Source organism: Chenopodium album, chromosome 26, assembly GCF_948465745.1.
Source record: "Chenopodium album chromosome 26, dcCheAlbu1.1, whole genome shotgun sequence".
NCBI lineage: Eukaryota > Viridiplantae > Streptophyta > Magnoliopsida > Caryophyllales > Amaranthaceae > Chenopodium > Chenopodium album.
The window spans coordinates 33,702,845-33,717,951 of NC_137859.1; the positions used below are offsets into that span (position 1 = coordinate 33,702,845).

The window sequence follows — 15,107 nt, forward strand, 5'->3', positions numbered from 1 at the left end:
ATAAGAAGGCTTGGAAGGCACAGAAGTTCCTCATCTGTGATCTGGTCTGAGTTCCTCTACCAATATCACTTATAATAAGATCTGTTGGATGAGAGCCTTGATATTTGAATGGCTTTGGATGAAACTCTCTAGCAGGAACTCCAATTTGAGGCACTTCTTCTTCGGTTTCTTCTGTGTTTTCCTCGTTGCCGGATTCTCCATGATCTTGTTCCTCCGGGGTTTCTTGATCAGGAACTTCAGCATTTTCTTGATGTTCTTGCTCAGGTTCCTCTCTTACTTCCTTGGTTTGCTTGGAGGCTTCTTCCTCTTCTTCCCTGTCTCTAATCATTCCAATTTCATAATCATTATTGTCTTGTTCCTGTACATTCATAAACATGTTAGATTCATCAAATATCACATGAATGCTTTCTTCTACACACAATGTATTTTTATTGTAAACTCTGTAAGCCTTGCTATTTGATGCATAGCCAAGGAACACAGCTTCATCACTTCTTTCATCAAATTTTCATATGTTCCTTTTTCCATTATTATGGACAAAACACCTGCATCCAAAAGCTCGAAAGTGAGAAATATTGGGTTTTCTGCCCTTAAACAGTTCATAAGGAGTCTTATTGATGATTGGTCTCATCATAACTCTATTAATAATATAACAAGCAGTATTAATAGCTTCAGCCCAGAAGTTCCTTGGAAGACCACTTGCTATGAGCATGGTTCTTGCCATGTCTTCTAGAGTCCTGTTCTTCCTTTCAACAACTCCGTTCTGTTTGGGAGTTCTTGGAGCTGAAAAGTTATGATCCATGCCATTTTCTTTGCAAAAGTCATCAAATCTTGAATTCTCAAACTCTGTTCCATGATCTGATCGAATGTGGATAATCTGATTTCCACTTGACTTTTGAACTCTTTTGGTAAAAGACACAAATTCATCAAAGGTTTCATCTTTGCTAGACAAAAAGATCACCCAAGTAAATCTAGAAAAATCATCAATAATAACCAAAACGTATTTCTTTCCACTTCTACTTTGAACACGCATGGGGCCACACAAATCCATGTGGATTAGCTCCAATGGCTTTGTGGTGCTGACCATGTTTTTGCTTTTGAAAGAAGACCTGACTTGCTTGCCTCTCACACATGCATCACAGATATGTTGTATGAGGAACTTGACTGAGGGAAGCCCTATAACCAAGTTCCTTGCTCTAAGTTTATCCATGAGTGAGAAGCTAGCATGTCCAAAACGTCTATGCCATAATAAAGGATCATCACTAATGGCACTCAGGCAGGTAAGGTTGTTCCTTGGAACAGAGTTCAGATCCACAATATATGTGTTCCCTTTTCTAGTTCCTTCAAGAACAACCCTTCCTGTTTTATCATTAATGATGTTACATAAATCAGAGGTAAAACTTATAGAGTTTCCTTTATCACAAAATTGTGATATGCTCAGCAAATTGTGCATTAGACCCTCGACCAAAAGTACATTTTCTATTGAATGAGAACTGGACCTTCCTACTTTTCCTTTAGCAATCACTTCACCCTTCTTGTTGTCTCCAAAGGTCACAGTTCCTCCTGGATAGGCCTCTAGTGAGAGAAACTTTGATTTGTCTCCTGTCATATGCTTTGAACAACCACTGTCGAGGTACCATGTGTTGTTCCCCCTCACTAGGACCTGCAAAAGAACTCATTGGTTAGATTCAGGAACCCAGGTTTCCTTGGGTTCCTTGGACGTTGAAGCAATATCAGATTTCTTTACCCAAACTTGCCTAACATTCTTGTTAACAGACTGTTCCTTCTTGTTACAAGTAGCAACAAGATGGCCAGTTTTACCACAGAAGGTACAAACTTTATAGCTAGGCAGGTCTACATATTTTTTCTTGCCCTTATGCGTAGAACGTATGAATCCTAGACCTTCAGTTCTTTTGGTTTGAGCATTCTCAATCCACTTAGGAATTCCAACATGACTAATGCATCTTTCTTTTCGAAGCTCAAGTTCCTTCTCCAATTTTGCCTTTTCAATTCTTAACTCATCAAGATCAAATTTTAATTTTTCAAAATCCTCATTAAACTTAGGCAAAGATTCAGAGGAGGAACTTGGAGATACTTCAGCATTAGCTAGTTTATATTGAGTCAGTTCCACATTAACCATAATATTTTCAAACTTGAGTTTCTCATTCATTTCTTTTAAGAGAAGATTCTTGTCAAAAAGTTCAAAAAATCTGCTTTGCACATCAGTTCGTTGATTTTCAATCCACGTACTGTGTTCCTTTCAGACTTTGAGAGCTCTTTGACATTCACCTAGACGAATACTAGTGTGAGTCCATTCATCTTCCATTTCAAACACTAAATCAATGAGAGCATCTTTAGTATAAGTTTTAAGCACATTAGGATCAAGGAATACCTCTTTAGCAAGCTCATCATTTTAAGCCTTGTCATCACGTTTGGCCATCAAACACAGATGAGTTGTTTCTTCTTCAGGTTGTTCCTCTTCATCCTCACTTTCAGAATCTCCCCACGCAGCTATCATAGCCTTCCTAATGTCTGTTTTGTTGAAAGGAGTTTTGTTGTTGTTGCTCCTGACTTGTTCCTTTGCCTTCCCTTTACCTTTCTCTGTTTCCCAAAGTGGACACTCATGAATGAAGTGTTCCAGTGATCCACATTTGTGGCAACCAGAGTCAGCCTTTGAAGTAGGGTTTCTTGGTGAAGTTCCTTGACCTGTTGTTTCTGTTGAACATTCTTTTGAACCTTCTCACCAGCATAGCAGCCTCTTCTTCATCTACTTCGGATTCTTCTTGATCTCCAGCTTTGAGAGCCAAGCCTTTTCCTCGGTTTCCTTCACTGTTGCTTGTTCCTAGGTGCAACTCATGGGTCATGAGGGAACCAGCAAGTTGCTCAATGTTGAACTTAGTGAAGTCCTTTGTTTCTTGTAAGGCTGTTACCTTGGCTCTCCATCTCTCATCTTGAGGGAGGCTTCTTAGAACTTTTCTGACCTACTCATCAATGGGGATTTGCTTTCCAAGAGAAACAAGCTCATTAATAATGTTAGTGAATCTAGTTAACATTTCCTGAATTGATTCTTTTGGTTGCATTTCAAATCGTTCATATTTTGACATAAGCAAGTCAATTTTAGAGCGTTTCACTTCGTTTGTTCCTTCATGAGTTACTTGAAGTAAATCCCAAATTTCTTTAGCATTTTTACAACCCATAACACGATTGTGTTCATGGGGTCCAAGACCACAATGAAGTAATTTAACAGCAAGTGCATTAATTTCCATTTTTTCAAAATCTTCCTTATCAAACTCAGACATGGGTTTAGGTACTACCTCATTTTCACTGTTGGTTTTGGTAATTTCGAAATCACCAACTTCGATAACTCTCTAAACCTGGTAGTTGTCAGCTTTGATAAAGATCTCCATCCTGTTCTTCCAATAGGTGTAGAATTTCCCATTGAACATAGGAGGACGCTGCGTAGAGTAACCTTCTTCCAGTTTCTCGTGATTGTTCATCTTGATTCCAGGAACTTAACTCGTCAGGGTTTCCTGATTTCTTCGAGGAACCAGATCTGATACCAATTGTTGACTTGAATGAACAATACAAGAGGGGGGTGAATTGTATTGTGGAGGAACTAGGGTAATTTTTGCGGAATTCTAAAAGAAACTTAAACAAAAACTTTAAAGTGCAAGAGAGATTTTACGTGGAAAACTTCTTGGCCCTAATCAAGAAGAAAAACCACGACCACAAGGGATTTTAAACACAATTCTTAATAATAATAGGGCAAACAACCTATTACAAATTAAGACTCTAACCTTAAGTTCCTCTACGAACTTAAGTTCCCCCTCAACTGATCCCTCAATCAGTTGAGCTCTCAAATCTCTCTCTTTCTCCTTGCTTCACTCAAAGCAAACTAAACACTCTAGAGTTTACCCAAACTCTACCCCAATACAACTCGAATTAAAACTCTAAGATGCTAAGTACAAAGACACTCAAGGACTTAAGTGGATTTTGACTCTTTTCAAAAAGCTAAGAAGATTGTAATGCTCAAGTGTACTTTTCAAAACAGAAAACTAATTCTATTTATACTAGAGGAAGTCAGTTGAAAACTCCCACGTCTGCCTTAACTCCCACTTCACCACAACTCCCATGAAACTAGGAAGTGCAGTTCGTGGAGGCTTGGGCAACAAGTTGAAGTCTACTAAAGGAAGTGGTTTACTACTTCCTTAAATTTCTCAACCTCCTTGACTAAGTAAAAGATCCATTAAAAAGAGTTTCAAAAGAGATTTTACCAAGTCAGATTTTCCAAAACAATAGGATAAAATTAAAACAGAAAATCTTTAAATAAATAGAATAAATTAAAAAGATAATTTTCCGAAAATAGAATCTTTTTAAACAAGGAAAATAAAATCTTTATAAACTGAAATTAAATCCACTTAAAATCCTATCAATAATCAAAGTACTTAACATATATACAAGAAGCCTAAAGTAAACAGTAAAGATACAATAGACTCCTTGGAACTTAGTGAAGCTTCGACTCTGGAGCTTCAGTTCCTCACTCAAGGAACTTGGCATCTGATTGTCTTCTATACTCGTCCAAAGCTTTTCCTTTGACCTTGTTCCATGCTCCATTCTGACTCTAGAACTTCGTAGCATATAAAACCTGTCAACACTTCAAAGCTAATAGACAAAAGTTAAAGCCCTCATGGGTTTGCTTAGGTTCCTTGAGTCATCATCAAAACTTAAGATCAACAAAAACCACTTATTCTTTCGAATTTCAATCTTGTTTTGTTGAATTTTGTAGTGATTGAACAATTTTTATTGATAATTTGTCTCAAATTCGTAGAAATTTTGGGTTTGAAAAAGTAGATCAATGGGTTTAGAGAGAGAAAATGGGTGTAGAGAGAGAAAATGGGTAAGGAGAGAGAAAATGAAATGAAATAATGATTTGAATTTTTTTTTTTTTTTTTTTTTAATCTATAGGTGGGTAAAAAGTGTGTACAGAAAATGAGGTTGTTGGGTTAGTTTATGTATTGTTTAGGGATGGGGGTGTAGGGATAGATAGCTACACTAGAGTCTAGGATTATATAATTAGTTTAAGTCCGATCCGTATCCTGTTCGGATTTGGACTATTTTTAAACAGATTTCGGATCGATTTAAATGAGTGAAAATTAAATGAATAGAACGCACCTTAACACGAACACTAAAAAAGGGCCACATAATTTTTGGTCCGGAAAACAGTTAGCTTTGCCAATGACCACAAAACGGTAATTGAAAATTGATACAACATTTCTCCATCTTCACGTATTCTGTGTTAAGTGCACTCTCTGTTTCTTTCTCAGCATTACAAAAATGGCAGCACCAAAACTGCCAATATCTATACTCAATACTACAGTTAAATCAATGGCGAATAATCGCACCATGCTTCGTTCTCCTCCTTCGAAACCGCAGCAACGCCCAACCATGTCAGCTTTCAAAGCTCGCGTCTCTCTCCTCTTCGCGCTCGCTTCGCAATCTGCTTCTGTCTCTCAACGAGGTTATATATGAAATTATTTGTTTATAATTCGAGAAAATAATTTCAATTGATTTTTCCGTTTTTTTGTCTAAAATTTTCTAGGTTTTCTAGTTTGATTGATTTTATGTATGTTTATGTAGTTGTGGCTGATTTAGTAGCTGAGACTAGCAAGTATGTTGTTCCGAAGCGATTCGAAAGCCGGAATCTCGAAGAAGCTTTAATGACTGGTACTCCTTCATCTTCCTCTTAGAGTCTTAGCTAAGCCTCTTTTGTTAATCATTTTACTAATTGGAGCAAGATTTTAACAATTCAGGCATTTAGTTTTTAATCTAAATGATATTTCCTATAGTATTATTGTATTAGCATTGAGAAATTTGATTTACATGAATATGAAATGTTGCTGGTTTGTGCAAACTATTTGATTAGGAAAAGTCATTCAGCTGTTAATGATGAAAGTTTAGTTACATAGTTGAGTAGATTCACTTAGGAGATGTAGGGTAAAATTCTGTCATTTAAATACGAGTCTGATACGAAGATTATACAAGTGTTAATTGTAGTGTTCTAGTGTTTGTAGAGAAGTGGTGGATAGGAAGTAGAGTTTCCGACTTTCCGAGTGTATCTTCACTTATTATTGAGGTGAAATCAGCTCGTCTAGCAGCTTGACAATATAGCTACAATATACCATTTATCTATCGCTTGCTACGCTTATGCTGGTGACCAGGGTTTGCTTCCTTACAAGAGAATGAAAAAGGATGGTTTAGAGGAACATAAGGGGGTGGTTGTACCCCAATTGTTTTAATAAAATTTGAATTTGTTTTAGGGTAAAAAAAAAGGTATAACTTTCTTTTTTTTTTAACGCTCATTTTCTATCAGCATACTCTCATTCCAAGTCCTAAATTTGTCACTAGTTGGTCCGTCTTTAATGGATTTTTTTTGAGAAGTATAGAACAAAGAGGGTGTCTCTTGTTGTGGGGATTTCGACTTTGATAGTAATGACATTTGGCTAGAATTACAAATAAGATTGTGGAGTATTCGTAACAACAATTAATAATGACAACGACGTTATAGAGTTGTTCCCATATGCATGAACCAAGAGTCTATCTCATGTGTTCATCCACAAAGATCCTCCTCCATGAGCATGAGACAAGATGATATTGTGGATTATTGGTAAAAGTAGGAAAAACTTAATGAAGGAAATTATGGCAAAGTAGACAAAAGAATTCACAAGAAGTGATACCATTCTGATGCATTTGTCTTGTGTGAAAGGATTTCCATCAGCAATAACACCAGGCACTAGTGCCTAATGGTTGCAGACAAATTTTGTGGCTAATTCTAATCCAGTTTATTTCGAAGATTTTGGCCATATCAATCATACTATTTGTTTTAAGAATAACTTCTATTTGCTGTGATATATCATTCCTCTAAAGCTATTATTGTTTTTTTGGGTCTTGTTTCTAGTTCCGGACCTTGAGACTGTGAATTTTAAGGTGTTGAGTAGGAAGGACCAGTATGAGATCCGAGAAGTTGAGGTACCAAAACTTCCAAACCACATTCTTTATTTTGTTGATAAGGATTTCCTAAGAGTGTAAACTTGTAACTTAAGTTGCCTAGTATCTTTTCTTCGTTGTTACAAAAAATATTGTTTTTGTGAATTAATGTTGTTCGCTGTTTGAGTTCAATGAGTATAATAGACGGAGAATTTGCAATTGTGCATACTTGTTAAAGCACTTATCACTACTCCCCAACATATGGGTGCATTCGTTTCACTTGAACTAATTAGACTTGATTAAATCTAACATGCTCCAATTTTACCTTAAGTTCACACCTGATTGGACCTGATAACCTTGATTAGCCAGAAACTTATTTTCAAAAGGTGAAGAGAATGCACCCTAAATACTTACTCTTAGTTCAAATGTTTTTATGCAATGACTTCTATGTGGAGAAATAATGTGTGATTTTGCAAAGTGCAAACATATGTTTGGTTTTCTTATAGCTTTTTTAGCTCAGATGAGAGGAGGGAAGCATAGGAGTTTTATTGTTTATTAGTCTGTTTCCTTCAATTATGTTGCTTAGACTTTAGTTATTATCTTTTCTGTATCTTCAGTCACTTTTCATGTGTTGGTTGCATTGAGCCATTGAGGGTAGTGTTTTGCTGAAAACATTTCTTATTTTCACCTTTTGTTTTGGACTCCCGCACTTTGAGCTCTTTCATGGTGGAAAACTATCTCACTGGATGGGACAAACAGTATCTACAGTTCTTATCTGCAAAATTCTACTCATATATTGTTTATATAGTAGCATTGATTATGCAAGTTTAAGTATGTGGTAGCATCATATTTGCAAGTTGATTTTGAATGTGGTAGCATCACTCTCCATCCCTTTGCTTCTCTTTGTCCATTCCTTAATCCTTATGAGCTAGTGCTTCTAAATTCTAATTAAAGGTTTTTGAATGTGCACTAGCCATATTTTATAGCAGAGACAACCATGCCTGGGAAAGAAGGCTTTGATTTCTTTAGATCTTCTCAGTCCTTCAATGTGTTAGCTGAGTATTTGTTTGGTAAGGTATTCATCAATATCTCTTTCAGTCTTTTGAGTGGTTACCTCTTATATTTGTAGTGCAAGCAAGGGTGGTTCACTCTTGTAACTTGTGTACTATATTATGCTGAGATTGTGGCTCTAATGTGGACTATCACTTCGTAGAATATAACAAATGAGAAAATGGAGATGACAACACCTGTTATCACTCGTAGGACATCTGATGGAGAGAAAATGGAAATGACGACCCCTGTGATTACAAGGAGGGTAAGAATTTATCATTCTAGTTCCTTTTTTCTGCTTACAGTTTCTGCACTTTTTTTTTTCTTTTCTTTTTATAACAGGTTACTTCTGAACTACACTGGTCTTTTTAGCGTCGTCACATTTAGTTGCCCTAGAATAATTTTTATTTCCTGCAAGTTTATATGATTCTTCATGCATTTGGGCTTATGGAATATTTTCAAACTTATTAGGAAAGGGGTCAAGAAAAATGGAAGATGTCTTTTGTCTTGCCTTCAAAATACGGTTCCAATTTGCCTATACCTAAAGATTCAGCTGTGAAGGTCACTGAGGTGCCAAAGAAAATGGTTGCAGTTGCTGCCTTCTCAGGTTTGTCCTCTTATTATTATTCTATGAGGAGAAATGGAGGGGGGGGGGGGGGGGGGAAATCATTACTGATTTTGACTGTGAACTTAAACTGGAAAAAAATACTGGAGGATAATGTGTTTGATAATTGGCCATTGGCAGCTTAACTAAACATATGGAAAATAACATGGCTTAAAAAGGATATCTGAACACATGGAAATATCTATCTACAAATAACTAGTGTTGCTATACTAAACAGGATTTTGCTTAGTATATAGTTGTGATTGATTTCAAGTATTGTATACTACACAAACAACCTGCATGCAGCCTGAAAGATAACATACCAGAAAACGCTATTGTGCAATCCAGCTGCATCATATTTCTGAAGTATACATCCATATACATTTCTTGTAACTCTTGTATCCGAGTTTTCTATTTATTTATTTATTTATTTATTTTTTATTATTATTATTATTATTATTATTATTATTATTATTATTATTATTATTATTATTATTTCTGTTGTTTTGATGTGAATAATATCTTCACAGCACAGAGTTCTGCCATCCATTAAAATGCTTAAATTAGATTCATGATGGCTATTTATGAAACAAGTAACAAATTAATCGCATTTCTGTCAATTCTGAGCTCCATTTATTAAATGTAGTCTCTGAGAGAAAAGTAGAATGGAAAACAAAAATTAAAGACATTTTTTTAAGTTTTCTGTATGGACAACTATTACACCAGTTTCAGTCCCCTCAGCATTTCACATAAATCATTATTAAAGGGATTGTGGCCTTGTGGGTAAAGAATATAGCCATATCCTATTGGCAATGAGCATTTAAGTGACTATCTTGTTAGAGAAACTTTATTCAATGACCTCTTTGCTAAAAGCAGCAAAGACAAACCTATCAAGGTAGTACAGGTTAGAAAGAACACATCTTGCACATGAAGAATAGCATTGATTGGTATTAGAAGAATATTCCAAGAAAAATCCTCTGAGTATGGGATATTAAATTTTGAAAAAGCTCAGGACCTTTACTCTAGGGTGACTAGAAAATTTTTTATACTTTTGAGTGTGCTTAATAGTTGCTCACCGGATGTTGGTATGACAATATTTTCTTGATAAGATTCTATCAGCTTGGTTGTTTCTCTGATATTAAGATTATATTTCTTATTGTTTGATTCTCTGTACAATGCTTGCTTATTTGCATCATATAGTCTAATGTTTGATATTCTTCTACTCATGGTAAACTTGCTCTAAATAATTTGTTGTAATCTTATAATTGGAAACTAGGTAATATCACTGATGAAGAGGTCAAACAACGAGAGTCAAAATTGAGAGATGCTCTGAAGAATGACTTGGAGTTTGAAGTTAAAGTGGGAGCTGAAGTAGAAGTTGCACAGGTAATACCATAGGGTTTCTGAGAATGATTTGGTAGAATTATTAAATTTTTGACCCCTACTTTTTTCCCAGGTAGGTAATACATTCTATTTCTAATCAAGTGAATAAAGTAGAGGTAGAATGTTGGGGCAAAAATATTCATTTTTCCATAAGCAGAGTTTTTCCAAGTGTTGCTTTGAATTTAACAAGGTTTTATTTTTGCAGTATAACCCACCATTCACACTTCCATTTACTCGCCGTAATGAAATTTCTCTAGAAGTTGAAAGGAGGAACACTAGTTCTTAACAGCTCATGTGGGATCCTTGAATGGAGCAGCACCAGATTATAGTCAATGACTTGATGAAGAACAAAATGATGTAAGAGTGTACTTAGATCCTTTGAATGTGTATACATACAATTATCTTGTAATATAATTTATTTATGTATTTTTCTTTTTCCTGTCTGTAGTCAATTTACAACTATTACCCTATCACCTTGGAAAAAAAAAAGTGTATCATCTTGTGAGTGTTAAACTCTTTCAAACGATGTGAATATCATTTAAAATAATTTCGGGGCTGTGCGATAAATTTTGGGCATTATCTGGTGCTAGTTATCTGTCGTTCTCTTTCAAACTCATAGTTACATTGTGGAGTGATCGTGTATGTGTGTTTTTATTAAAGTTGTATGAATTTATTTGAGCTTCAATATGCCGAGTTTTCTTGAAATGCTAAGAGAACAATCAGATTTGTGATTCCTAATATGTTTACCATGCAGAAGGCCATTTCAATTATTGTTTTCTCCCAAAGTTTACCGTCAGTTTCTTCTGTCGTTTCAGAAAAGTGCTCTGAAGGTTAGCACCTGTTTCAGATATGTTTGTTCAGCTTCTTAATCCGGTCCTTTCAATTTCATATCACTTTCATATCAATTACAATTTGAATTCAATTCCCTTTCTAGGTGAAATCCTTGCAGTAACAGATGTTTGAGAACCACAGACTATTATTCAGATAGTTGCTCCAGGAAATAGGATGGTTTCTTTGGAAAATTTCTCCTCTTTTTTGAATTCAAAACATCAGTTCCCTACTCTTAAGCACTTTGATAGGATTGAGGCTTCCTGATGAATGCAAGTATTTTCTTGGCTGACATAATAATAAAAAAAATTATAAAATTAAAAAAAAAAAAATTTTAAAAAAAACCTTGGAAAGTGGAAATTATGGAGTAGCTTAGTTGACGAAAATATTATGAGTTAGTATTATTTTTCATTAAATAGGAGAAATTGCTTACCTCTAGCCAAGTTGAACTTTTTATGTGGGAAGTAATATTACTCATGATTGATCAAACAACTTTTTACTCTTCCTAGGAATTGGAACTACGTAGGAAAGTCAACTTCTTAGGAAGTATTACTTCCAAAGCCTCCTATGTTCATGATCTTTTGATTGAACATAGCACTTAATAGAAAGTTTTTTTTTTTTTTTTTTTCCCCATATGATTTCATTATAATGATAAAAGTTGTTTGGTTAATCATGGGAAGTAAACACCCCGCAAGAAGTTTAACTTCATTCTAGGGGGAACTATAACTTCCTAGGAAGTGATTTTATGGTATCTTCCATTATTTTTGTTTCCTTAATTAGTTTTGTTTCCATGTTTATATTACGTAAACCAAACAAGCACTATATTTGCTTATAGTTGCAGATTACTTTAGGCTCAGTTCACCATTGTTTGGGTTTGCTTTCTCTTTTCTTTACCAGTCTTCTTTTCTTTTTCTGCTGGTAGATAAGCATAATTCTTGTGGTGCCAATGGGGTTGATAGATGTTCCACTTATGCTTATTTTCTATTTTGCATTTTTTAATCATCTTTCCATCTTATCACATTTTTGTCGTTTCAGTTTAATTTAAGAACCATTCATTCTATATTTACTATTCAATGCAGAAAACTATTATCATGTTAAATGTCATGGTAATAATTAATTGAATCTAGTAGTGGGTTTAATTATGGAGTATGAATATAAATCTCGAGATGATGTAGAATCAAAAGGTGAATAATTTGTAAGATAGAAAAGAAAATTTAGGAGAAATAAACAAAAAGAGAAACTAGTTGCCTATATGTGATGATCAGTATTTGAACATGTCAAACCCCTGTATTACTTCAAGGCCCCAGGTTAAAATGATTATCATGCAATATGTAAGAAGCAACAGCTACTTTAACCAATTTTTTCTGAGGTTGCTATTATGAGAAGTGTGGTGGGGATTCTAGTTCTACCTAGTAAATTTGCCTGGTCAACCACCAATATATCATGGTGTTGGTAGTGATGTCTATTTCTTGACTATGAAAGTAGTATCTGTTGTAACTTACACATATTAACCATTCATTTTCGCAGGAGTTGAACATGCCATTGCTAAAGAAACCTTTTGTTTTTTGTTGTCTTTGATTGTAATGGACTTGATCAAACCTTTGACTTAACTGTACTTGCTTCTTTTGAAGTATCGTGCTAGTTGATACTTTTCCAGGCCAAGGGTATGGTGAAATACTAAAATCTGTCTCTTTGCAAGCATGTAGATTGCATATGATGAGAAGTACTTGATGTGTGTTATGTTATGGTGTTATTCATTTATTTCTGTTGTCAAAGAGATTGAAGCCTTTGAAAAGAGATCAGTAGGTGATTCTTCCTTGGATTTTCTGCGTAAACTGCGGAGTTCTTACCTTGAATTGAACATATAAATAATAGCAATTCTTATAACTGACATTTTTCCTTAATATAATAACTGGAATGATCTTGTAAAAATGCATTGCATCGAGTTGGGATCATATGGTTTATATACTCTCTCCTTTGGGATCTATGCACCAACAATTACCATCATCTACAGCGGATTTCATTATTTTCATGATTTGTGGGTAGTGTAGATGTACATGATCTTTCCTCAAAGAGTCTGATTGATTTTGTTTTGGATCTTTAGAAAGTGTAAGCTGGTTAAGGCTAGACTAAATTTATTTGTGTTATTGATTGTAGGTTCTCCTCCTGATAAGCTTGTTATTCCTTAGGTTAAACCCGACTTTTCAAACGTTTCCTAAAATCTAGTTGGTAAAGTTAAGTTTGAGAGGAACAGGTAGGTGCTGAAGTAATAATTAAAGAAAGAGGGTACCATGGATAAGAGAATTAGAGATTAAGGAATATAAATAGAAGATAAGAAGAGTTGATTAGAAGGTTAGTATGTCCTAGAGATGTTGACAGCCATGCCAGTTGAAAGACATGCTCTCTAACACCAACATAGCTGGACCAATTAGGATTATTTTTACATACATCACCCTACTCGAGTTATGACATTCTCTTTTCACTTTTAACTTTGATTTTCTGTGCCTGAACTAGACTTGCTTAATGAAGATCTATGGTCAACGCAGACAACTTCTTCAGTATGCCTCCATAACAGGTCTGAAGCTCTGAACTGCAGCGTTATTTGTTCTTAACTTAGTTAAATCTGTGTAAGTGTTACTAGTTACATGACCTGCCTTGACACAATAAGAAACTTGTATGAAGGTCACGTTCTGTTTTTGAAGCTGGGAATCTTAATTTTTCAATTTCCTGCAAGTTTTTCCCCTCAACAATGGATCACAAAATGACTTTTTTTTTTTTTTTTTTCTTTCTAATAATATCTTAAGAGTAAACAAATTAGTTTTAATTACCCATTTAATTATTTTGTTTAGTCACAATAATAAAAAAAGAAAACAGATGTATTTTTTTTGTTTAGTTTATGAGTTTACGTGTTGTATCTGTTTTCATGCAACGTAGATGACTGTATTGGATGCTGTAGGCATGTAGATGTTTGGACAATGAACAAAATAGACACAAAAGCAACACTTGAGAGTAAGAATACTAGCTAACAGAAAGTTTTGTATTAATATGTTAGATTGTATGGTGTTGAAACAAAATATATGGAAACAGTTTGTATTAGTCTACTTCATGTATGCTTTTTAAAGCAGGCATCCATGTCTTGCTTCCATAACTCTGCTCATCGAGCTTCTCAGTCCGACACCTATCATTCAGTGGCTTTGAAACTAGTTCATCCAGTGAGACAGCACCTTTTTCTAGCATCTCCTTCAGCTCATGCTTGCTGATGACCAACTTTATGGTTAAACTTTTGTCTTGGCTCTTACTTTCTTTCACTTTTTCTGGTTCAGCAAACCTTACCTTCTTTTTAACCTTTGGAGATTGAACTGGAAGAGGTATAAGATAGTATAGGTGACCCGCCACCAATTCGATATTTGGCTTCATATATTGCAGGACTGGAAGATTATCTGACAGTCCATGTCCCTGGAATTCTGACAACACGTCGATTACTCTCATGGATGCTTTGTATTCGAGGATCTTACCATCGGGTTTTGCAACCTGTACTAGTTTTCCTTGTGATCTTAAGCAATTCCCCATGACTGAATGGCTTTTAAGTATGGATATTTTAGAGATTGATATGAGAGTGAGAACTAGTTTTAGTGAACTATCAAAGGATTATGTTTTATTTTTTACATATTTAAAGGCCAATGGCTAAGTTCTTTATATACAAATCTGATTACTTCTGACCCCACTTCTTGATTTGGTTGATTTTGAGTTGGACTAAATTTTTGTTTATTGTTCACTTTTTGTTAAGTGATTGTGACTTGCTTGAGTTGAGACAGGATTATCCCATCAAAAAGCACTAAATTTATAAGTTGTGCTACAATATGCTCCATTGTCCTTATCTTGAAAGTGACCTGAACAACATAATAAAACTCTGTTTTTACTTCTTTTGGCTGGTTAGCAAGGTAGGAGTAAGTCAGGACAATCCAATCCTTCGTATAAAATTGCCGTAGTGGTAGCACACGGCTAATTGGTTATGGTGGCATACTTCCTCCATCCCAATTTAATCGCTACACTGACTTTTGTACTATTCAATCGTATAATAACTTCAACCGTTCACTTATATATAAATGCATAGTCGTTTCGATGTGTATGTTCATTTATAATTCATACTAAAATTGTATGTTGAGCCATTGAAAGTATGAAAATCAAACGTGGCAATAATATTGGGATAGAGGGAGTACATGTTTGTAGTAACAGTTTGACCGTGTTTCATATACGAAGA

General features: G+C 34.9%; 2 protein-coding genes across 6 annotated transcripts; one reads left to right on the top strand and one right to left on the bottom strand.

Annotated features, from left to right (window-relative positions):
• The first annotated feature begins 5,220 nt into the window (after positions 1–5,220).
• On the top strand, positions 5,221–13,534 carry LOC145618071 (heme-binding-like protein At3g10130, chloroplastic). Of its 5 annotated transcripts, none has more exons than XR_014107845.1 (10): positions 5,224–5,515; positions 5,635–5,721; positions 6,953–7,023; positions 7,955–8,056; positions 8,195–8,296; positions 8,503–8,638; positions 9,912–10,021; positions 10,224–10,375; positions 10,773–10,848; positions 13,361–13,534. XR_014107845.1 is itself a non-coding variant. In XM_081672851.1 (8 exons), exons 1-8 carry the CDS (start codon positions 5,332–5,334, stop codon positions 10,302–10,304), a joined length of 873 nt encoding a protein of 290 aa, XP_081528977.1. In that variant the 5' UTR covers positions 5,224–5,331; the 3' UTR covers positions 10,305–10,585. The 5 variants fall into 5 exon arrangements, 2 of the variants coding, with proteins under 2 accessions (XP_081528978.1, XP_081528977.1); XR_014107846.1 differs by lacking the exon at positions 13,361–13,534 and adding an exon at positions 12,374–12,520; XR_014107847.1 differs by lacking the exon at positions 13,361–13,534 and adding an exon at positions 10,953–11,149.
• Positions 13,535–13,939: 405 nt separating this feature from the next.
• LOC145617069 (uncharacterized) lies at positions 13,940–14,416 on the bottom strand. The gene has a single exon (XM_081671764.1). It carries the CDS (start codon positions 14,414–14,416, stop codon positions 13,940–13,942), a length of 477 nt encoding a protein of 158 aa, XP_081527890.1.
• Between the last annotated feature and the right edge of the window lie 691 nt (positions 14,417–15,107).